Source organism: Columba livia, chromosome 5 (assembly GCF_036013475.1).
Source record: "Columba livia isolate bColLiv1 breed racing homer chromosome 5, bColLiv1.pat.W.v2, whole genome shotgun sequence".
Classification (NCBI taxonomy): Eukaryota; Metazoa; Chordata; class Aves; order Columbiformes; family Columbidae; genus Columba; species Columba livia.
In genome coordinates, this window is record NC_088606.1 from 34,931,368 (window position 1) to 34,956,658 (window position 25,291).

A 25,291-nucleotide genomic window follows, 5' to 3' on the forward strand; every position below is an offset into this window, starting at 1 on the left:
TCCAGGGCCTGCTGGAAGCAGTAGGTTTGCCACAGATAGCAGGAGCCCAGAATTTAATTTTGTATTTTGCTTTTAGAACTTTTATTTTAGGCAAATAAAACAACAGTGATCCACAGAACAGTTATTGCATGATTTAATTTATAAGCTTTTAATGTCTCCTGCAAGCCTAAAGAATTCAGCAAAGCATTTTTTAAGTGGTGTTCACTCCAGGTGACAGAGACTCTAATTTCTAGTTCAGAACTATTTTTTGCAAACCTAAAGATGTGCTTTTAGATATTGACATGTCAAAATAAGAAGTACTGGAAGGGAGAAGCAAAATTAAATAACTGTCAGGGCTAGTTTGTATTCACGCAAGAGCTGGGGGCCAGGGGAGGGAGAAAGAAATAAAGCGTATAAGCTCTTAAAAATACACATCAACAAACTGAGAGCCCCAGCAGAAGAAAATACAAACGAACCAAACTACATAACAAACTAAATCAAAATCACCAACTCGCTCATCTCTGAAACTGGTAATCTTACTATACATGATATCCCTTTCCCCATAAAGTAGGAGAAGGCTTGATGAAAAAGCAACTGCACCTTCTAATGGCTGCAGCATAGCTATCTGGAATAGAAGCATTCTTCAGCAAGTCCCACTGCAGGCTTTTACACAGCCGATTACACGGCTGGACAGTCTCTGTACCAGACAAACACAGGCACAACAAAAAAAGTCTGAGCTCGTGCATTTAAAATGAGAAGATTTTCCTGGCATATGAAGCACATGGTGGCACCTTGACCTAGAAGAGACACATACTGGAAAGAAAAACAGGTACTTTTACAACAGAATCATGGACACAACTTTAGGTATGAGTTTGGAACATCTTCTAAGGGAAGTTCTGCTAGGAAGGAATCCTACTGAGGGTTCAGCAAAAGAGTCTCCTACTTCCTTAGCAGCAGTGATGTGGTGTCTGAAGCTCAAGGAAAGCAGCAGGCATGGAAGCGCTGCTGCAGCTGCCCCACACAGGCCACAACTCTGCATGACTGGTGGTGCCATCAGGAGAAAAAGCAATATATATGAGACAGTAGCTGTGGTTGAGGCTGGGTTCAAATACTCCCCAAACCAGCAGTTACTGCTTATATTCCTTTTATCTCATCGTTGGATGTGGGAGCACAACATAGGGCTTGCTGGAGCCATGCAACTCAAAGTAGTTTTTGTCTCACTCAAGTCTCTTACTGTTGAGATGGTAAAACTCAATTATACCACTGCACAGCCATCACAAATGACACTTCCATTAAAAAGTGCAATATTCCTAAACACCTGTGAAGATACTATTTCAGACCACTAAAGTCAGTTCAAGTTCTGAATAAGTTTCCTGGCCAAAAGACAACTTCAAATAAACGCCTGAAAAATCTGATAGTTACACTGAACGCCAGGAAACATGGGCAGCACTATCTTGGAGATACACCTCAGAGCTAATGGACAGAACCTGCTCTGTAAGGTATGAAAACCAGCATAAGGTTAATGATAATCAAATACTACAAAGGGACCACAGACTAACCCACTTTGTCAGGAAAAAGTGGTAATGAGAATACCAAGAACTGTTTAAACAGCTATCTCAATACAGAAGTCGATTGCGATCAGGGTTTAATTTGGTGAGTTTACGGAGGGAGAACATCTTGTAGTTCCTTTCACATAAGCAGAATTCTTAGTATGACAACTGATCCAAATCAGACTCCAGTGAGTCACCAGTGGCAAAACTCTTATTTTCCAGAGCTCACAGAGAACTATGAAATGAGGAACCACGTGTCAGGAGTACGTACACCAAGGCCTGCATACAGAAATGCTGAAATAGGCCTCGCTAGTCCCCAAGGTAAAGGCAAGCAAGCTGCCAGCTGTGCAGACAGATCCAAGGGCGTTCTCCTGTTTACAGCCCTTCAGAGTAAGGTGGCTGAAGTCATGAACCAAATATTCAGACAATCTTAGAAAGTAAACTGCTAAGACACAAGGCACTAGTCCTAAGAAAAACATCAGACTCCACATTCAGAGCTGCATTCTTAAGTACCTTTTTTAGTCAACAATAGGTAGTAGCATTTATTGTCATTGCATTACAGCACTACTCTATGCTGGACACAAGCAAATTTAAGTTTTTCACCTTTTTTGGGGGGATGGGTGGTGTGGAGGGTATCCTTCCCCTCACTCTCCCTTCTTTTGTTTTTAGCTCCAGTAGCAAGCTTCCCTGTTCAGCTGGGAAACAACTAATACTGCTCTTTCAATCGAGAGTTACAAGATGGAAAGAACTCCTTTACAGATGTTATGACACATGCCACTAGCAGATGCATAAATGCACCGGACTGCAGAAAGAAGTGTAAAAATGGTACTTCTGCAGAGCATAAGTGCATCTATGTGCTGGCACAGCATTGTGTCACCAAGGCTAATAAACACGTCCTCACTCTGCCCAACTGCCCAATATCATTTTCTGTGGGGTCAGAAAAACACCCTAAAAGGCATAAACTTGCAAAAATGAGAATTCAAGGAGACACCAACAAATTTAAAGATCTGTATTCAGTGGGAGGCCAGATAGGCAAAGAAATAATAATAAAAAACCCCAACCAAAACAGCAAAAAATCCCCACACAACCCTCCAAAAAACACCTCCAAAAACCAAACCACCCACTTTAAGCAGCATTTCTTCCTTGCTAGTCACCAGCCTACCACTTCTGAATATTCAGAAGTGTGGGCACTTTAATTAATACTTAGTAGAATACTGGTTGAATATTTATATAATTAATATATTAAAATATTATATATTACATATATTTTATATAATACAGTATTTATTATATATTTATAAAATATTTATATATTTTTATTTGTATGTACATTTATATACAAACACACCTAATGCACCAGCTTCATCTTAAGCCTGTTAACTGAAATAGCTGCTACGTTAACGTGCATCATTCTGCTTCTCTAGTGTTAATGTAAGGGGTCAACAAAGCGGCAGCATGCACAGTTGCCATCTGTTACTCATCAGAAGTATAAGCCTCTAAGTTTTCATACTTTGATGACACTAAGCGCACAATTTTGTGATGAGAAGCTCAAAGACTTGAGATACAAGACATCACTTGGGAATCCAGGTGTGCCAAATATGAAGGCATTTTATTCTCACTTGGGTAAGTCACAAGGTTGATGTGGAACTGGGAGCTCAGCCAAGCAGATGCGCTCCAACACGTCAGAGGGGTGGAAAAGCAGCAACTGGGAGGAAATGTGAGTGCTCTGCAAGAACCAAGTCTCCAGCCTTCCTTTGCAAAGTGCCTCTGTTGTCAAATTAGGCACGCAAGACTGGAAAGGCTTCCTGCATCATCAAACCTGAAAATCCAATCACCACAGGCACCCTTCTCAGGTTCTGAGAATTTTTGTGCTGTGTCTAACACTCCCACTTTGCTAGGCTTAATTTTATACAAGTCAGCTCCCTACACCAGACAGCGAGGGCAGGACACATCAGCCACAGTTCCAATGAGAGTTCACCTGTGTTCAAGCCCTCAACCCCCTCTAATGATTGCTGAGGTCACCGGAGGACAGTAAATATTTTCAGAGGGACCCCTTACAGCACTGTCCCATCACCCAAATAGCAAGACGTCTCAAAATCTTCATCTTAAGAAATACCTCGCTCTAGCAGAAAGCACCCTAACAATATTGGGTTTTTTTGGTCTCTTTGTTGTTGTTTTGTTTGTGTTTTGTTTTTTAAAGAAAGCAAATTCAGAGTTGCTCTGGTGGGCAAGGTTCACTTCACAACCAGCTACCCAGCTTATTCTTATGCTAATGCTGGATGTTGGCATAGAATCACTCCAGTTAACACTTCAGTCGATCACTTAATCTTAGTTAAGTCTAAAAGCTTGACTTTTTTTTAATTATCAGAACACAAAGCAGAGAACAAAACCTGAGTTATTAGTTAGTCCTGCTTTGCATTACTACTTCACTAATAAAAGACAGAATCAGTTTTCTGACTGCTTGTATAATGATGGTTAAAACTGTGATTTTATTTACATTTTTCTGCAGCTGGAACATGGGGTGGGGCACAGTCCTCCAGGAATGAACTAATGCAGCAAGGGTTGTTTTTCCTTTTCAGTCAGGACCTTTAAACACACACACATAAATGTCTATGCCTTTTAGCTTTAAGGCGAAGTACTATTAGCATATATAAAAAGAAGGTTTCTTCTCTCCAAGCCAAACACAAAACAAACAGTTGCTTTCTGCATTCATTGTATCAGTTTCATCAGCATGGAAATGGCATTTTTGGTTTCCAACATCATAATTCCACTTTTATGTAGACTAAGTAAATAACAGCACGGCTCATTCACATGCAATAAGACAACTTGACAAACATGAAATACACATTCTCCTGACAGCGGACTGTTTTTGTGCAACTTCTCAATATAGAACCAAACATGCCACAGGCTTCTTGGATGTGGCAATCCTTCTCTGAAATAGTCTCTCTAAAAATTATTCACTCTTGCAGAAAACAAGTTTGTATCATGCAGAAGAGAGGTGTAATGAAAGCCTGTTGTCGCAACAGACAAAAAGACTGGCTATTTTTCTGAAGCTGGAATACTTACTTTACTATTTAAGTCTTTCAATCCATGGAATATCTGAAAGAAGACTGAAAAGTGGCAACTGCAAAATCCAAACAATTCAGACTTTTTGAAAGTGAAGCTCAGTAGGTTAAATACAAGTTGAAAAAGAGCCTTCAACCTAAATTACAAGAGCTGTTTGAAACTGTCTGCAGGTGACTTTAAAGCAGGATGCTAGGGTGTGTTCATATTCCAACACACCCACAAGAGCAGGCAGTCTTGGAATGTAACATTATCTTGATATTTAAATTTGGGTTTATTGTTTCACAATACTCCTAGCGCCTACCTAAAATATATATATATATATATATATATATATATATGGTTGCAATCTCAGTAAAATCCACTAGTTTGATTCTTTCAAGCCCATGCATATAGAAAAGAGCCCCTTTTCAAATTCACGGAACACTATTATTCACAGAAGTGTACTAAAGCAAGTCACAAGCAGAGGTATTAAAGCATTTTTATGTGTGTCTTGGCAGCTATCAGTTCCTGAAGGGAATTCAAATGGCTTTAAGCACTGAAATTAAGACATAAGGAAAAAAAAAGTGGAAAACAAACATGGCATGTTGTATTTTGTTACAACCAGATGTTCAAGACCCCAACAGTTAGTTGCTCATCTACACTGTAGTGCTCCAAATAATGACTGAATAGAAGCAGTGATCTGTATGAACTGGAAACAACTACATACCACGTTCAAACTGAAAGTAGATCTCATTTTATAGCAATTGCTCAGCAGCTATCATCAAACTGCAGTCCACATGAAAACAAAGATACTCTAGGTCTACAACACTTGAAGTTGGTGTGATTATTCCTATTCTATCCCATTAAATGACAGTGCTATACCTCCCACCACCCATTTGGCAATGAAAATAAATACTGCAGCTACAGTTATATAGAGTGAAAAGAGTTTATTATTTTCAACCAAGTTGTAACTCAAACTTGCAGCCATGAGTGCCCACTTCAATCAATGAGTATTAACAAAACTTGTGAGAAAAGTCTGAAAGAGGGAAAATTTTCACAATTGCTTTAAAATGAATAGTGTCAAATAGCTAGGCCAGTGTTTTGTCTAGTATTTTAATCCTCCCTGCTTCTAACAATAGATTCTCACAGTATATTTAAACTAGAAGAGGAAGAAATAAAATTATGAAATTAAGAATGAATGAAGGGGAAGAGGAATAAATATTTTCCTTTAGTCTCATTCTAAGACAGCAAACAAGCTATTTAACTAATATGGAACAAAATTAAATTGTTTAATGAAGTACAATATAAGCACCACCGACACAAGCATACTCAATCTATTCTCTCATTGAATGCTTATCTGTAACCCACAATGATTACTGTGTGTAGGAAGGAAGACTGAAGACAAAAGCTAACTACGCTGTCTGGCTTTTACCAAGGCTATTAAAAACTGCTTCATCTTTTTTCCTCCTCTAATGCATCATCAGCTCAATATAAAGTTCCTCACACAAGAACCAATTGCTTTCATAAACTAAAGAATTTGCATTGTACAAAAGCTGGAATAACTTCACACCAGTAGCATGATTTGCATGGTTTTGTATTCTGAAATATATGACTATGAACCATCTGCTTCCCTTTGTACCAGAAAACTGGGCACAAAATATAGCAGCAAATCTCCACACTAAGACAGACATTCAGTCTTCTGTAAAACTTGAAGATTTGGCAAGATGGACTGGCAAATGGAACTACTTGCTGGTTTCAAAATGTAAGCTTTGCACTAGGTATTTTCAAGTTTCTACACACAAAACCATCCACCCTTTCAAGAAAGAAACAAAACCAAACCCACCACAACAAAAAACCCTCAAAAAAACAACACCACAAATCAGCACTGTAGCATCTTTCTTCAAAACTTTTTAATGCAAAATGCATAAAGACCTGTAAGTCCAAACCTGCCTACTTCAGATACCAGAAAATGCAAATATAGCCCTCTTTAAGATACATTTGGCACAATGCAGTGGGGCTGATGTCATTCAGTATAGGGCATGAATACTTTTTTTGTCCTTTCCTGTTCTCCCATCCCTCCTGCTCCCCAAGTGTTACAACTGCAGCCTTCGCTAACAATAAGGCAGCCTACAGAGAGGGAAGTATCATTTTAATGTCACCTCACTGCAGACGAGAAGCTCCTGGAGGGCTGATGCTAGTTTTTTTAAATACAAGTAACAATTTGTGAGCACTATTAGGGAGCCTGGAACTCCAGTACTTGTGCGATACAAGGGCGTTCCACTGCAGCCTATTCTGGACTAAGGAACTTCTGTAACTCCATCAAAATGGAGCTATGCAGAATCATTAAGACATGCTAGCTTCTTTCTACCCAGCTAATTACTGGGGTAGCTTTTTCTGTCTCCACTCTTCAGAAAGCTATCAGCAATACCTAAAATTTGATTCTTATATTAACAGAATATTGAGGGGGTTTTAAGCTCTGCAGGAAGAGGCAGTTTGTCAGAAGGCTGCTTTAATTTCAGTTCAGGCGATGGATAAATTCTGGTTCACATGTCAAATAAAATCCCTTTCAGCAAAACAGCCTCAAGGATTCTCAGGGAACACTGAGGAACAGTGCATCTTTTGCCTCAAGGACGCTAACTTCATATCGACTCATGTAACATGAAGAACAGCTTTGTGGAGGCATCCTTCATTCTCAAGTACATACATGCTTCTGCATCACAAGAACACAAGGGATAAAGGATTAATTCTGCCTCGATGTTTTGACCCATCTTAAAGCCAGCTTTTTCAGAAAGTGGCACATAAAGATTAGCAATTATGCATGATTGCTCAAAAACTTAATTCTTAGATTCACCAAGATATCTACATGGGTTTCACAGTTACACAGCTTTTAAGACATTTTACTCATGTCACCTTTGAGCAGGTGTCATACATACACATTCTATTACAGCAAAACGGATTCCTAGCCATTTGAGTACTAATAAACACATAAGCTGAGTCTGAACATCAGCGTGAACACGTTTAAGATCATGACAGAAAAATAATTTCATAACAGAGACCAGAATCCCATTCTTACAGTCTAGTAGCTGCCTGAAAACAGTAAAAAAAAAAAATCATTTAAAATAAGGCACACATACTGATAACTTCATGTTTAATACTGTATTATTGATGCTGTCAAAATACAACTTTTGGCAGTTAAAAATAATGCATTATTTTATTAGATATTTCTCAATAACAATCCTCAAGTCAATCTTACCTTGCCAACTAGAACAAAAGCACCATCCAGTTACCATTTGCTAGATCCATGGCCACATGCAGAATTATAAGCCCATGTATTTACATCTATAGCCAAGCTGGATTTTTGCATACTAGAGTATTTCACTTTAATCAATTACAATGATTACTTCTTGTACTATCAGGAAAAAATGGGCATGAGTTATTTTGTCTATTAAAAAACCCCACACAAACAAAACAGGACAAAATGTGATCTGAGTGTCCATCACTTTTACAGTATTCTCCTTGAGGAATAACCTGTTTCAGCAATCGTTGTCCAAATTAAGTTAGTCTTTATGTTACTTTTACACTTCAGTAAGCAACAGAACAGTAAGGTAATAGAATGTGATAAATCCTTTAAGTTTTTAATTGACAGCAGAACTTACTACTTCTCAGATGTTCTTATCTCAAACTCTTTTGATTGTGAAATATCTCTAATTCTAGCAAAAAGAACTTGACTTTGTGCATATCTCGAGATTGTCCCACAGAGTTCTCAGTTTTGGGATGTCCCAGAAACCCTTCCCTGTAGCTGACTGCCCTGGGAAGCGCAAAACCTTTGGTGGTTTAAAGAATCTTCAAATAAGCAAAAGCACCAAGTTCAGATGGCAGATTTCTAGTTAGCCTTCAGAAGTTAGCAATAATGATACGTAAATTAAATACAAAATGAAGCAGCAGAAGGCCTAAGGCTGTTGACCACTACGAGAGTTTAAAATTCATTTATTTAATCTGTAAAGCAAAAACCTCTTGGGGCTATCAAAAGACTTTTCTCCTGCATGCCAATAAAAGTGCATACGCTTACTGCTAGGTGCAAAACCAACCCTTGTAAGTACTTAGTTTTTTAAGAAGACAGACTATTTGGTGATACATGCTGTGCATGTGTAGTTAGGTTTTAAGTGAACAGCTGGCACTTCACAAGTTTTAATCAGAAAAGCATGCTTACTAATCACAAAATTAAAAAAAGGCAATAGCAAGCCTAAAATCAAAACTCCCTCAGAGCTACTAAGCTATGGCTTTTAAATTAAAATAGTACAGGATAGCAACAGGATAGCAAAAGAGTTTATAGCTGTATTTTCAATGCTATTGTTGGTATGAATTTGCCATCATTCATCAGGCTAGAACTTTATTAATTTTGCAAAAGCTCTTTATCAGTTTAAAGGAGGTAGTATAAAAAGGATGTGATTTGAATAACATGGCCTCAACTGGCTGTAAACATTTCAAACAATAAATATCTATAATAAAAAGTACTGTGGAAGAGATTATTCTAGAAATTGTTTTTATGAACTTGAAAAAACAGTAGATACAATATATTTACTTATTTGCATGTAGTTTAAATGATACAGAACAGGATTACTGTGTTAGAAATCCACGTACAATATAAAAACATTCATTAGACATGAATTCACCATTCTGCTGACATTTGCAACAACTGTTTATCCAAGCTTAACTTCAGGTATTTATATTTTTCATACATGATTTTTTGAATATGTGCAATGTTTCATTAACTACACAATGTGAAACCCTGATTTCTGTAGTTTTTCATCACAATCTGAACATAATAGCTATTTGCATTTTAACACACTGGATTTTAGAAACACTAGTATTTAAGGCATCTTTGCTGTATAGTTTCTCAATAGTGCAAACAAAAATTGTCTTTAGTAATTTGATTAAAACATAGAAGTAACTGAATATTCCAAGGTTGGTTTTTTTTAATGTAATTGGAAGATAGGTGTGCATTTTGGAGTTCTTTACATTTAAAAGCTCTTAATGCTGACTGCTTTTGTTGGTTCCTTGTAACTGGTTCTGCTGTCTTGTCTTCACGATAATATAATTCATCTTCCTTTATGCAATGTTGTAGTAAAATACAGTAGCGTTTAACTGAATACCTAGTAACTGAGTGAATCCCAAATGCAGCAAAGGCATACAGTTTTCATAGTGCACTTTCACCTCACTGAAGTAAAAGTTGCTCCTACTAGACATTTTTCCACTTCAATGTGAAGTAGATTGTTAGGATTTTGTTAGTGGTTTCATTAAACAGCTTGACAGTTCAGTTCTCTTCTGCCAGTATTTCTCAAAAGGCTTTCAGAAACAGTACATATGTCAGGGATACTTTAGGGGATCTTTTCACCACATAAGCGCACAGAGTTTCCCAATCATGTCAGCGTAGCTGTAATAAATAAGCATTTACATCCTAGAAGGAAAAAAAAAAGAGAAAGTGTTTGTCACATGACTTATGGCTGTAGCATTGGTGGTGTGCCTGAGGCAGGGTAACCGACCAGGACCATAAGACAAGAATAATTCAGTTTAGGCCAAATTACAGAAAAAGTTATCTTCAAGATTACTTTTAATTAATGCTTTCAAAGCCACTTTACGTACTAGAAAGCCTGCAAGAATAGTGAGATTAGTTTCCAAAGACATCAGTTTAGTCTACTTTTCCTGTTCCCTGCATGCACAGGAAAGAAAATCCTCATCATGAGACCATGTATTTGAAGGATGTTTATTAAGAGCAACCATCCTTCACCCCATCCCTCCAACATTCGTGTACCACTTCTTTTGCTCCTGATTTGTTCCAGTGGCCTCGGTCAATCTATCCTGATATACATGAAGGAAGCAAATGGAGAAAAAGTGAACCTGGATTCTAGAGAAACAAACTGACACTGGCTAGAATTGCTATGTTTATCTACCAGAAGAAACAGGCAGTCTATATTTCAAGCTCCCATTGCTCTACTAGTTCAGCATTAGAACTGAGTTCTTCTGCACCCCTGCTGACTGAAACTTCACAAGAAGTTTGTAATTATCCTTGTAGATATGTCAAAATTGAGGCCAGAGGTATGCAGCAGTCTAAGAACAGTATTAATAACTTATTTGATACCTCAAAGTGACAAATTCTGTATCCATATAATTATAGATTCCAGAAAACTCTTTCAGATATAAATAAAGCATGCAATCTCCAAGTTCTTTTCAAGTTCACTCAAATCCTGCACATAACCAAGTGTCTGTTTTAAGTTCTTTCTAACTGACTACCTTCATCAGGTCCCACCATGTGGAGAGGTTTCTTAGAAAGCACAACTCTTGGTGCCCAACCTCAGAAAGCCATGTTTACAGAGATGAGCATCATGGGCCGCAAATTGTGCATTTACCAGACACCCTCATATTACCAAAACCACAATGTACTGAGAAAGGCAAATGGGAATTCACTTCAGATGGAGACCCTGTTCTGCTCTTTCAGAGTCCACCTACTCTTCTGGGCCCTTTTTTACATCCATTTTAAGGCTTCTCACTATTAGCTGTTTTATTATTAAGGAGACGCCTTTTCTGTGAAGAAAGAAAATAGGATAAAAAAAGTCACCATTAGCATCCTAAACCACACTACTATTAGCATAGCAAATACAATCTATACTTCTGTCAAAATTGTGAAATATATTTGAGCATTAGAAGTAAATACAGGCGTTTATCTGTCAACAGTTTAGCAAAAATAACATCAAATGAGAGGAATACTGTAAGTGATACAGTTATGTTCATTACTAAATACACCTGGAACTGGATTACCTTAGCTATATTACCAGTATATCCTGGAACCAGAGTAAGATGATTCTCCTGATCCCACAATCCACTTAACTGTCGTTTTAAAATATGAATGTTTCTGAAAAAGAATTGACAACACTTTATAATGCACATACTACATTTCAGTAGACTTTGACTGAAACACATGATAAATAATGCATATAGACTTAGTCTATATGATATTGCTACAATGTCAGAAAAATTTTGATCCAACTTCTACAGCATTTATATAACCCTTTATATGACTATGTTCTACATGTATTAGAACTCTAGTAAAACAGAAAAAACACCCCAAACAAATGAAAACAAACCAAAAACAAACCCCCCAAACCAAAACCCAAACACATGACTATCATTAGGTAAGTTTCAAAACACCACCTGTGTCTTAAGAACTTATTTTAAGTATTTTTAAACTGTCACTTAAATTATATTTTTTCCCTTGTAGATAAAGTGTGCCCCTAGCGATCAAAGTTAAAACAGGTTTTGAGATAGAATAAGCTCAAGAAACACATTTAAGTATTTCCCAATACTATACTCACCCATCTTCTGCCTTTTCTGTATGTGCAGATAGTTCTGACCACCATCTTTTAATGACAGCCTGAAGCCAGTTTAAACCAACTATCACATATCTGCAACAATATATTTGACACATTATGCTTTTTCCCCCCTCTCCAGTATCTACAGGTCAGCTAAGGTGTCAAGACAAATTGGTAAGCAACTCAGAAAGCAACACGTTTTCTATTCTGGAAGAAGAAAATCTAGACAAACTGGCAAGTTTAAATACTTGACTGTGTTTTCAATTTCAAAGTGGTAAACTGAAGCTTTTGATGAAAAAGTAGAGATTTTTCAGGTCTTTTGCCTGAAAATTCTGCCCTGACTTCATGTCATAAAGCATACTAAAACTGCAGTGCTATTCTGTTTTACTGTTTAGGATAAATACACCTGCATAAGGGCAAAGCCAGACCGCTCCAGTCCTTAACCTTGCACAATTTTTTTGCACCACTGTTTTGTTAAAGGAGAAAGGTTTAAAGGAAAGCCTCCCTTCAGGTGGGTGTTCCATGAGAAACAAATGGTTGGGAGAAGGGGCAAAGGGAACAAGAGTTAGATGACTAAACACCATTCATTTCTAGCACATTGTATAGCCAGTATGTGTGTGTTTTGAAAACATCTAAAATTGATACTTACTCTTCATATTTGCTTTTAAGTAGCAATTTCACTAAAGGCAAAAGATCTACACAGCAGCCAACTGAAATATATGGTTTTTCTTCCTGTAAACTTAAAAACCAAGATGTTTCAGAAGTGCTTGAACTTCAACATAGTTATAGCAGATTCTCATCCCCCACTTTTTGTCTGTACCTGTTTGTAAGCACAGGAAGGCAGTCTACTACTACTCCAAGATCCTGTATCCTGGAAACATTAAGAATAAAATCAGAAATATTACTAGTAGAGTATAGGTTGAAGTATAATCTTTAAATCATAGTAGAAGAATAAGTATAACAAACATCTAAGTAACCTCTAAAAATACCGCAGTATATTTGGGATTACTACCATCTCAGGAATATAAAAGAAGAGACACTTCATTTACCTCACTAAGTAGGCTACCAGTTCACTTATACTTCTCCTTCTCCAGAAGGTTAAAGCTACATTCAGCCTCAGGTTCCTGCTGAAGAGAACTTGAGCCATAGTTTCATGGTCCTGAGAAACCTGTATATTTTTGAAAATATAAAAGAAGTTTACCAAAAGTTAAGTAGCCAGTAACAACACAATAAGCTGCTCTAATATAGTGATTTAGTACATGAAAATATACTTTCCTACCTGTGTACTGATGAGTTTGTTTTAGAAATTTAGCCAAAAATGGCCTTAAAAATTTCCCTTAGCAGGCGACACAAATAAATTAAGAATACCCAAAAGCTGCAAGAATAAGGTCTGTAGACACCTAAAGAGAGGTTCTAATAACAAAGCTGAGTATTCATAAACATTAATCTATAATTCTCACAAATTGAGAACTTTTTACTTAGATGCATATTAATTTTGAGAACTTTAACAATTAGACACAGTAACTACATACATTATTCCAAATTGACAAAATTGTTGATTTCTGAAAAACCTTATTCTCTGAATGAAATTTAAAATTTTATTAAAATCTTGGATTGGAATAAATATTGCAGAGAGCCACCCACATCTCTCCAACCAGTGATCTGGTCCTTAGTTACTCAGAGGATTAATCTTCCCCAGTCTTCACTTCTTTATCCTTCTGTCTGGAACATCTTAGTTCTAACTATCCTGCTGCTCCTTCCTTGAAACCATCAAAGTCAATGGAGCACAAGAGTGCCACAGACTGTACCTCCAAGCCCACTGGACTCTCAGGGTTCTCTCTTCACAGTAGCGCACACTTACGGTACCATGAAAAGACACCAATGCGATAGTCTTTGACCTTATCTTCCTTGCAAAGCTTCACTTTAAACATCTGCAAGCCTCACTGGATAACAAACATCTATGGTAACAGAAATGGAAGCTTCAACAATAAAGGACTTAAATGGCCTTCTCTGTCACGAAACCTGTTTCATTTAAATATCTGACCTTTTAGCCAGTTTCAGAAGCCCTGTAAGCATTTGTAGTGTTTCATCAAGCAATCTTTAAGAAATACAGTCTTGTACAAATTTTCAAGTTAGTTTCATACATGCTAAACTAATACTGCTATTGAAAATGGTGCTATCCCATCTCACCAGCTTATTCTCATCTATACACTAACACTTTCACACTTCCATAAACACACGTGGCCACACATCATGCCAGATCAAGAACCTAGCCAGATCAAAACAATGTTTTCCTTTGGTGCTCGTACAATTTTAACCCAGATTAACTTGGCAGATCTGAGCTTCTGTGCTGAGAAACACACAGGACTAATACTGTTGGCAACTGTATCACTGTAAAGTGACAGATAAAGACTATCACAGGACCTGAACCAATCTATATGTTAAGAAAATTAATTTATTTGAAAACTTTCACAGCTAACTACACAAAGAAACTACCAGGAATACTTTTATTTTAAAATAAAGTTTCTTTAAACTCTACTTACCTCTGAAAAAAATCCACTATATTTGGATGAGGAGCCTTCTGTTTGAGATGAGCTAGAATCACTAGAATTCAGCAGGTGTGTACGACTGTCATGCAGTTTTGCCGGCAGATTCCCTGCACAAGCCAGTTCATTTTCTTTATTTGCCATGTCACAGTCCCTAGATTTAGGGAACTGTTTCTTTCTGTAACAAGGCTTTGGAGTATAACAACGAACTTTTCTTTTACAATATACTACTTTGAAAAGAGAGAGGGGACTGGTCACCGTTTTTCCAACTGTTACTCTGCAAAAATAGAGCGGTATTTTAGTGAAGGTTGCTCTAAAACTAAGCAATCCTTTCTGTTCTTAAGTTAAAATATATTGTTATGAATTCAGTAGTCAACATGCAGGTTACTTAAAATTATTTTATCCCCAAGATACACCTTCATGACATTTGGATTATCAGAACTAAGAGCTACCACTGATATTTTTCTCCTGCTTTTATTAATGCAGAGACTCGTTATTATGGAAGCGGACAAAAGAACCACGTGTTATCAGTAAAATTAAGACCCATCTTCCATTTGTGCCTGCATGCATGTTGTAACAGATTTAAACCGCTCACTCCTCCGCCTCCCTTTCACTCGAAACTTAGACCAGCAGAGCCCTCCTACCTGTTTGTGTACGAAGCCAGCTGTTTTGGAGATTTCTTACCCTGGGACAAATGGAATAGAGAAAAATTACTAAAAAGGCTCAAACTCTCCCACATTTCATTCAAAAATAAGTTCTCCTTTACCATCCCTAAGTTTACCACAGACTCCCTTCATCCCACCCACTCTTCCTATTCTGCAACTGAAGCACAACTATGTTAACCTTCCTATAATCTTTGAGTATGTCACAATGACCTATAGATGGACTAGCTCTGCCACAGCTGTTCTCGGAGCACCACAGTCAGCTATAAGCTCAGTGTATCTTTGGCAAGAGACAGGATTGTGACATCAGAGACAGATTCTTAAGTTACTAGCAAACTAAAAACCTGTGACTAATAGAAAAAGCCTACTGTAATCTGATGGCAAAATTGCATTACTTCTCTCATACATACATGTAAAGGCCCATAATACAGCAGATGCTAGTACTGGGGAGGATGACAGCAGAACATCTCCACAAAACACCACAACAGAAAAAAACCCCACCCACACACACAAAAAACCAGACTGCTGTAGACGATAGCAGCTTGATTATCCTGAATTCATTCACATGAAACAGATTAGCACCCTGACACCAATTAGGCTGCATAGAGAAGTGACATCCCAGAGGAATCACAAAATCCACTCAAGGTTGTGACACATAGATTAGCAAAACCTTTGAAAATTAAGCAATGCAATTTGAAAATACATTTCTAAAGACTTTAAAAAAATACAATAATCTTCAATATTTTAAAGCTTTATGTAATGAAAATGTATTGAAATGTGACATTCTGATCTATTCTTCCCACTAGCAAACAAAGAATTCAAAATAATTAAAAAAAATTACTAACATGCTCAAGTTAGAGATATGTTTTTTCATATAAACAGGTACTATGTATGTATGCTGCAGGCATTTCAACTCGAAAAGTTATACTACTGTTAATATCTATATTGTGCGCATCAACTAAACAAAGCTATGATTTTTTTTTTGGTAACATGAGTAATAAAACCATGTGGTTTAATACATAGTATAAATAAACAGAAATAGATATCGGAATCTTCACTACTGTCTGAATTGATCTTACACTAAGTTTACCTCCCTAGTACTGTACTCCACTGCCTGCCTTACTCTTCAGCCACTAACACAGGTAGAGGTTATGAGAAGATATTTCTGACTAGCAAGAATCCAGTGACAGTACATGTTATTAGACAAGCTGAATGATAACAAGATGACAGGTTCATTTCAATGCAAGTATTTCACCTACCCCACCTCTCAATTGTGCCATATAGTTCTCTTAGCAATAAAGCTAACTTTTTGATGACAGAATTCCTCTACTGGCACAGTTGCTGGCTAGACTGCCGATAAGTAGGTGTGAGTAAAACGATACCAGTAACTACTGCTCATGCGGACAATACGATGCATGTATATGTGTAGTCACTGCCTGTGCCCATTATAATGCATGGTTTTCATAATACAATCACTGTTCAAGCTGAAGTTCTATTGCACATCTAAAACTGAAATGCCTAATAGTGCTGTGCTTCTATTAATGGTTTTAGACTGCTCAGAACTATGAACTTGCTTGAATGTTTACTTCAGTTTCAGATAACATAAAAAAATAAAAACAAACCACTTACCTCCTTCATGATCTTCTTAGTAGCAGAAGAGATTCTTTTTCTTGGGAGATCAATGGGACAACCTTCAATATGCAACACTTTCTGTTTTCTAACATTGTGGGCTTCAGATGCCATAATCTCTCAAATCCCTGTTTTCAAGAGAAAGATATTTAGTTATATTTTCTAAAATATTTAGTCAATTTTCTTCAAATGCAGCTGGCAAACCCAGTTAACACAGCTGAACTAGTCACAAGATATTCTATCATGTATATAATCCAAGACAACATCCTTTAGCAAATGTCAGCTGGAGGCCTTATCATTAGTAAAAAATGCTGATGAGCACTTCAAAATTTCCTTTTAGTTTTCTACAAAAAAAAAAAAAGGAGCAAAACCAAGTCACCTGCGCCCACCCCTACCCCTCCCCCCAAAGGAGAAGCAGAGATCTTGTTTTCAGACCATCTTAGTACACCTGCACCGAGGGGTGTCATACAGACAAGAGTAAGGCAATTTGAGACTCCTCCATCCACATTTCACACTATGAATCTCATCAGTCACCTACAAAAAAAATAATTGGTCCCACAACTGTTTAAGTGAGGAAAGGCAGCTAAGAAAAAACAAACAATCCCTGCTTGTCAGGAAGATAAACTTCATCAAAACACCAAAGGTGAAAAAATGGAAATGAAAAATCTCCCCTTACTGGCAGATCCACCCCCTGCTCATTTTTCTCAGCATATAACTTTGACTATTTTCCCATTAGATTAAAAAAAAAAAATCTTTATTCCATGGTTAACCAGTAAGAAAATGTCTAAAGTACTTTGTCTTGAAGAATGCAAATATTTCTACAAGAATCAAAACCAAGATTGAGACAGTTGTACACATATTTTTGCAATTTGTGCAATTCAGAAAATCCATTGCTTGAGACTGAATTCACAAACTACATCACCATGCAACACTATTCTTAAAAAGTTTTAGCAAAACACCCCATCTTACTTTTAAAATCTCTCCCCTCCACCTTTAGCATGAACAGGCCTATCCCTTTTCCTCTATATAGCAGATTTATCCCACATTAAGAACTTCAGTATTTAAAACACTAAGACACTTAGCACTGAAAAAGCCAGATGGGAAACAGCTTATTAGCCACGGAAGATCTTTCAGTGTAGTAGCTAAAGGCCATCAAATAAAACAAACAGGTGGCAGGCTCAAAACAAAGCAGAAGGTCTGTTCTCCACATAATGAATATTAAATTCCATATTGTAGGATAAGAAGAAGAAAAAAGAAATCTTCCAGTGCTTCAATTTGCTTTAGAACGGGATCAGTACTAAAGAATCTCATTTGAGATCTTTCTTAAAAAAAGAAATATTTACCAACTTACCCTGTAAGACGGGAACATGGAGCCCTCAGACCGGTGATTTCAGTAAGCATTGCAAATGGCAGCATTATTTAGTGCCAGACCTGTAATAGCTGGTGGTCCATACTTTTCCAGATGCAAGGCTGGCTTAAGACAAGTTCATTAACTTGACTCTTTCCCTCTATACTATAGGATGGTGACAGAATAGCTGTCACCTTGTGAACTCTCCATGCTTCCAAGGCTTCCAGCCACCAGGCTTACAAATAAAAAGAAAAAAGGATTTTTTTCCACTGAAGTTTAGAAGAAATTGCAAGAACAACAAACAACTTCTCTGCTTATCAGAGTGGTTGAAACCACTGTTTGGACTCAAAATGGGCTGTACACTAAGTTTTAAACTTGGAGCACCACACAAACAACTGAGCTTTTGAATAAAAGCCCAACCCAACAACTCTAAAATCTAAACAAATCCAGCCTTATATTCAGGCTAATGATGAATGCAGAAGGCTAGAAGGACTGGAAATACCTTGATATCTTTTTGTATCCCCTAAGAATGTTGCTGAGGGGAAAGCAATAAACTCCAGAACAACAGGGAGGCTGACCTGCAACCACCAGACCTAAGCCCCACAGAATCATCCCATCAGATGCTAAAAATAATAATAATAAAAAAATCCATAATCTCTGTTCCTGAAGAATCATTTCTGCAACTACTCAACTACTGACACAATGACAGCTTACAACTCTTCATGCAGAAGAGTGACCTCTCCTTACTTAATAAACTATCTCAAACTACCCTCCTCTTTCATGCTAAGCAGTAAGCAAGAATCTGATCTCAAACATACAAGATAACACTGTTAAACTAGAATGCCATTTACTTAACAGAAGTGTAAAATATCAGAAGGCTAGAAAGAAATGTCAGTGTTTAATATTAGGCTCTAAAGAACCTAAGATAACATCTGAAAAATACCTGAGGAGAGATTATCCTGGAAGGGAAAGAAGTTTTCTACAAGAAGTTGAATATGTCCAAGAGAAAAATTAAGATAATTACATACTTTTACAAGTTTGATATAAGACAGAAGAAAAGCCTCCCAAATGAAACAGGAAAAGACAACAACACTATAAATTCTTTCTTTAAAGACTTGGTACAGAAATCCAAAAGGCCAACAGATGATCAAATATAAAGGAACATCCAGTGAAGTGAAATCCTTACATCTGTGTTCACTGTCCTACAGTTTAGAGAGGTTTTCATGGTTCAACCTATTTTGTGAGGCTCTCTGATGATGCAGAATCAGAAGTGAATATAAAAGCAGTAAGGAGATAGCCATGTTGTTAACCAAGCAAGGTGCAGAACCTCTCCCTTAGAGCTGAGAAAGCACCTAAAGAAATCACATGTGGAAAATGCAAGCAGTATTTAAAGATGGCCTCAAGGAAGATCCAGACTGACATCTCTAGTGTGCAAATGAGTAGACAATGTAATCAAGAATAGAACTAGTGGACACAAACAAGATATTGGGAAATATTTGACGTGGCTGTTGTGAAGGCAAGTCCCGCCCTGCAAAAGTAGTAGAATTATTTGAGAGTTTGAAGTAGAGTCTGAGATTCTGAAGCACTGTCAGAAGCTCTTCACTTAAATCTATTGAGGAAACTAAGCAACCAAGTGACACGAGGGAAAGTTTTTGCATGGAGAAATAGCTAAGTAACAGTGATAAACTGTCTAAGCAGTTCTCACATTGAAGAACACCACCACAGGAATCACATAGAAAATCTACATTGTTTTATGCTGTTTTATATCTTCACAGAGGAAGCGAGTAGTTAAATTATGAAGATTGTCGACAATACAAAGTTATACCAGACACTTAAGATGAGGGCTCACTAAAGAATTAGAGGAGTACTGTGATGCACAATACACAGAAGCAATGATTATAGAGTAATGCAAAGCCTGTGTGCCTGCAGGCATGAGGAAATGTTAAGTTCCCATATAGAATCACAGGCTCAGATCTAATAATTGCCATCCACAAGATGTGCATATATGACAATTTACTGTAGATCATTTGGATTGCTCAGTGCTCCCAAATGGAACAACAAATAGTTAGAAAAACAAACAGAACACAGTTGTAACAGTATATAAAACTAATTTGCACATGTATTTTATATACTGAATGCAGGTCTAGTATTCTTCCTTCAAAAAACCAAACAAACAAAAACCCAAACCAACCAAACAACAACAAACCCCTCAAACCAAAAAAACTCAAAAGGTGCCATTAAAGTAAAAAAGAACTCAGATGAAGGAGAGTTAAAAAACCTGACCAAACAAAAAACCCCACCGTGGAATACTCTCCATAAAACAAACTGAATAGATTAGGCTTTTAGGTGTGGAAAAGAGGGTACCTATAGCAGAGAAGGGAAATAAGACAAAGGCCTACAAAATGAATGGCCTGGAGAAGTTGCACAGAGATTGTCCACTGTTTTGCTCAATGTTAGAATGAAGTGGCAAAAACCACTTGCTGAATGCAGACTCAAAACTAACAAAAGGGGGTGGCTCTTTGTGTAAATTATAATCAAGCTGAACTTGCCACAGGACATTGTTGACATTGGTTCCAGGGTTGACTGTGCAAATTCATAAAAACAAAATACATTGGAAGTGATTAAACACAGAAACGCAACTCAGGCATTATAGACACAGAGCAGAACACAAACAGAAGAATCTGGCACATCCAAGCCTAATACTGCTACATTAAACTTCGAAATCAGGTTTCTTGAGATATGGGCTAAGGCTTAGTAACTCATGATAAAACACTAGCTGGCCAGCAATTAAAAATACAAATACTAGATGAGCTTCACAGGGCTCTTCACAACTTTCATTTCCTATCTGCTACCAAACAGCATCTACAAATAGCTAATTAAGACACTACCACTCAGTTATTTTGAGATACATAAGGAGAATTTTTAAACTGGCATTAGATATTAATTTGTATGAGATCAAAAATGTTATACCTTGACTTTTTGAATTTTTGACTGTTCCTTGTGATGAGTGCAGCTAGTTGTACTTGTTCAGAACAATCTGTTACACCATTTCATTAATGGAGCTCCTTTGCCTGACAACATTTAAAAGATAAACTAAGGATAGAATGCAAGTTTCTTCAACTTTGCCCTAACTCTTTGTCATACAAGACTGAACTGTTTTACAACTGTAACAAAGCAGACTGCAAATCTGAACAGAAATGTACATTTTCATTAAGATGACAGGTTCACATTCTACCAGTTTCCCTGTCACATTGGTGATTTCTCACTGCAGATGCCAACCTTCCAGCCCTCCTTCCTCCCCTTTTACTCTCCTGAATTTTCAGAGAACATGACTAGAGTAATGGCAGCCACACATCCTGGTAAGTCAGCTCATTTGTCCCCAGAGTAAATACACAGTAAGTGCGCAAAGTCTTCCTGATGGCTCTACTGCTGTTTTCTAAGTCTGATCTCTCCTGATGGCTCTACTGCTGTTTTCTAAGTCTGATGTCTCCCGGATGCAACACAACTCTTCGAATCAGATCACAATCAAGCAAAGAAAGTCGGCACTAAAAGGCTTTCAAGTGCATATCAATCCAAGGCAAGTATTAACAAACTCTGCCACTCCCTCCCATCCTCCTGTGTTCTGGGCACGGCCTCCAGAGAGGGATAAATTTTTCCTTGCATGTTATGTAATCTACACATGTATTAACATAACATTAATTTCTTACAGAACACAGACTTGAGTACTTTGCATGAGAGCCGAGCAAATGTAAAATAGCTAGATTTCTTAAATCATCACCCATTAAAACATGCTTCTTGTCCCACTCTTGGCACAAATTCTTAACAGCTATTTTTTCCTGTAGCATTCCACACACACTAGCCATCACAGATGTTCTTGTGATCTCCTCCCACTCCATATTAAATGAAGTGCAAGTTCAAGGATGACAATATTATACTTAGATGAAAGAGTTAATTGTTACTCCTCAAGGAGGGGAGTCCATGCTCTGAAAGCAACCAAAATAGGTATACATCAGGGAACCAGTCTTGGTCAACTAATTTCACCAATTATTAAGAGATTTAAAATTCTAATGAGAAACTTCCAAGAATGGTTATTGCAAATTTACTTCCAAAAGGGTAATTTATCTACAAAAATAAATTGGCACTATCTTAGGATGTAGCAGCAATTCTGTAAGCTTGGCATCTCCTCCTTTTAACTCTGATAAATGTTACAGCATCCGCCTTTCAGTTCTAGATGGCTTTCACATCCTTTGAATATGAAACAGGTTTTTTTGTTGTTGTTTTTTAAACACTCATTTTTTAGTAATTTATGCCCTGACAGTTCATCAGGTGTTAAATATTAAATTATCTTTAAATAAAAGTGAAGTTCAAGATTTTTAGGGAGTATGTTAATGAAAAATTTTTCCGCAACACTACAAAAAAGTGTGTTTTACATGTCAGCAAGACAATTTTTTAACGTGCTATATTTGTCAGGCCGTTTTTTTTCAGTTTAAAGTTCTATGTGTGGACAAAAGTCACAGGAATTACATTAATTTTGCAGTAAAGCCAAATAGTATTTGAGTAACTAGTAAAATTAGCTTATTCCTACAATTTAAACTCATTTTCCTATTACTCTTACATATGGAATTTGTCTGTGATCCACTGGCACCATTTGTCATAATGAACCTCTGAGAATGACCACAAATCAGAGGTCAGTTAAGTTTACTGAGGATGAACTCAGGTGTGAATCAGCTCCCCTTGCAAAGCCAGCCTGAGTCTAGTAGCTGAACCTTATTCACATCCTGAAAAAAACCCCACCATTTTCTAGAGAAAAGTCAAACAAACAAGTACCCGTTTTCTGCTTCTGGAGATATCATTTACAGATATGCTAATCCATCATAAAGTAGTTAAGACAGTGTTTTAGTTCCTTATGAAGTCAAACTTCACTCACGAAAAAATGCTTCTACCTGTTGATTTTCATTTATGAACACTACAGGAATAATAAGGTTTGAAAAGTTACATTATTAAAGTTATCTGGAAGTTGTTATATAGGAAATAAAGCTCTAATATGCTGAAGCTCCCACATTAATATTTCAAACAAGCTTTAAGAAATGACTTATAAAATTAAATACAGTAATTTTTTTTTCTATTATTTGCTCAACCCTAAGAGCTTCAAAAACATGCAACAAGAATTTTAAATTCAAACCCAGAGAAAAACATATTGGAAAACCCCTCAAACTCCAAACTTATTAGAGGATGGGTTACCCACCTCATCCCCACGTGGATGAACATAGTCTGCAACTACATTTCACATAGCTTGATATCACATGACTTCATTTATGTTAGCCTATCTATTAGATACACTTGTATTATTGAATCTGATCTGTTCAGAGTATTTGAAAAGCCTTCTTAATTAACATTCACGCTTCTTACTCTGGACACAAAACTGTTAAAACTATAAAACACAAAAAACAAAACACCAAACAAGGCCAACAGAAGCACCAACCTGCCTTCTGTTATGCTTTAATTCAACTAAACATGGGTAGCTGTCCTTCTTTTCCTTCCCTGATTACAGCCAGAGAACACAAAGAACAAAAAAAACGGGAGTGGGAAAAGCAAAGTTCATGTTCCAAGAAGAAACATAAAAAAAATGTTTTAAACCAAACTGACTTAACCTTGCATTAAAGCACAGCATGTTATAAAAAGAGCAACAAAAAGTTTTAAAAACTACCCCCAATCTCTCTCCTTAGCAGATCTCACTAAACAGAGTTTCTTTATTTTAGACCTGCATTCAAAAACATGCCAAATTACTTCAGTAGAAGTGGGAAAAAAATAAATAAATCTGACGGCCTTTTAACAAAGTAATTAATACAGGGTCTGATCTTCAAGCATCAGAACACTCTCCCTCCCCCCCCCCCCCCCCTTTTTTCCTCCTCCACTGGAATCTGTCACACCCAGGGAATAAAATCCATCAGCAGGCCTCACACCCAGCTTGTTATTCTTCTTTTAGGTAGCACCAAAACCTTTCCCACTCTCTTTGCTTTTACCTACCATCGTACACCATCGCTTCGAGTTGTGGCCGATGTCACCACTTAAAAGAAAAGACAAAGCTGACACAACTCGCTCGCTGCAGACTGCAGGTACCGAAGACGGTCGTGCCGCAGCCTGACGGTGGCCGTGGTGTCCCCGCATCAGCACAGCCGAGGGCCCCGCGGTGCTGGGCGGTGCAGGCAGGGCTGCCGGGCGGGGACACTCGGCGGTGGCCGCCGCGGGTCCCACGGCGCGGGAGGCGGGCAGTCCCGCTCGCCCACCGGCGGCGGTAGCCGGCCCGCAGCCCCCAAGCCCCGGCCCACGCGCTGGGCGGGGCGCCCCGGAGCCGCACCTGGCCCGGACGAGGCACAGCGGGGCCCGGACGGCGCCGCCCGCCCCGCTCCGCTCCACCAGAGTCGGCGGGCAGCTGGAAGGCCTCGCCGAAGATCCCTCCCGCCCCCAGTTTCCCAGCGGCTGAAGACGCGCCCTGCGCCAAGAGTGGCCCCCCAGCCAGTAGGGATCCCATCCGCTGCCGGCCCAGAGCGCCGGCTTCTCGTCCGCGGCCCATGGAGCCTTCACCCTCCCCTCGCTCACCTGCAGCTCATGGTACCGGGCCGGGCCAGGCCGAGGGGAGAGGAGGAGCCACGCGAAGCTACCGCCGGGGCCCAGCGCCCGGAGCCTGCGCCATTCAAACGCCGCCGCGCTGCATGCTGGGCCGCGCCGCGCCACGCCCCACCCGCCGCGCTGCTCGGCGCGGGCGCGCGGCGCCCTCTGGCGGCTGCGCCTCCGGCACCGCCCAGCGGCCGAGGCCGCGCCCGTCGCGGCGACCGCGGCAGCTGCCGGACGCCCCGCCCCCCGCGTGCTGCGGCCGGGCCGCTCGTTGAGCGGGGTGGGGCCGCTGCCTCCGCGGTGGGCGAGGCCGGTCGTCCCGGCAGAGCTGTATCCGCCCTGCTGTCCGCGCTGCTGCAGCCGCCCCTCCTGAGGCTTCTTCTGTCCTTCCCGCCTAGAGGCAGCTCCGGCCGGCTGCCGGGCCGAGTGCGCCCCGTGGCCACCAGCCGCCTGGCCTGGCCTGGCCGTGCCTCCCCTGTCGCGGTCGGGTCCAGCTTCTGCTGAGGCAACCTCCTTGTCCTCCAGCGCTTCCCCGCCAGGAGCGGAGCCC

The 25,291-nt window shown here is 38.8% G+C and overlaps 1 protein-coding gene across 2 annotated transcripts; it reads right to left on the reverse strand.

Moving 5' to 3' along the window:
• Positions 1-7,715: 7,715 nt before the first annotated feature.
• KATNBL1 (katanin regulatory subunit B1 like 1) lies at positions 7,716-24,872 on the reverse strand. Of its 2 annotated transcripts, none has more exons than XM_065064245.1 (10): positions 24,727-24,872; positions 16,779-16,906; positions 15,132-15,172; positions 14,485-14,764; positions 12,991-13,109; positions 12,762-12,812; positions 12,591-12,680; positions 11,945-12,034; positions 11,391-11,484; positions 7,716-10,032 (listed from the first exon to the last, which is right to left on the reverse strand). In XM_065064245.1, exons 2-10 carry the CDS (start codon positions 16,890-16,892, stop codon positions 10,000-10,002), a joined length of 912 nt encoding a protein of 303 aa, XP_064920317.1. In that variant the 5' UTR covers positions 16,893-16,906; positions 24,727-24,872; the 3' UTR covers positions 7,716-9,999. The 2 variants fall into 2 exon arrangements, with proteins under 2 accessions (XP_064920317.1, XP_064920318.1); XM_065064246.1 differs by lacking the exon at positions 24,727-24,872 and adding an exon at positions 24,154-24,451.
• Positions 24,873-25,291: the final 419 nt, after the last annotated feature.

Bases quoted from the DNA above. Each gene is read 5' to 3' on its own strand.
- KATNBL1 (XM_065064245.1), bottom strand. From the start codon at position 16,892: ATGGCATCTGAAGCCCACAATGTTAGAAAACAGAAAGTGTTGCATATT. The intron at 12,813-12,990 runs GTAAATGAAGTG...TAATGTTTCCAG, and splicing joins CTGGTAGCCTACTTAGTGAG to GATACAGGATCTTGGAGTAG. The intron at 12,035-12,590 runs GTAAGTATCAAT...ATATTGTTGCAG, and splicing joins CTTAAAAGCAAATATGAAGA to ATATGTGATAGTTGGTTTAA.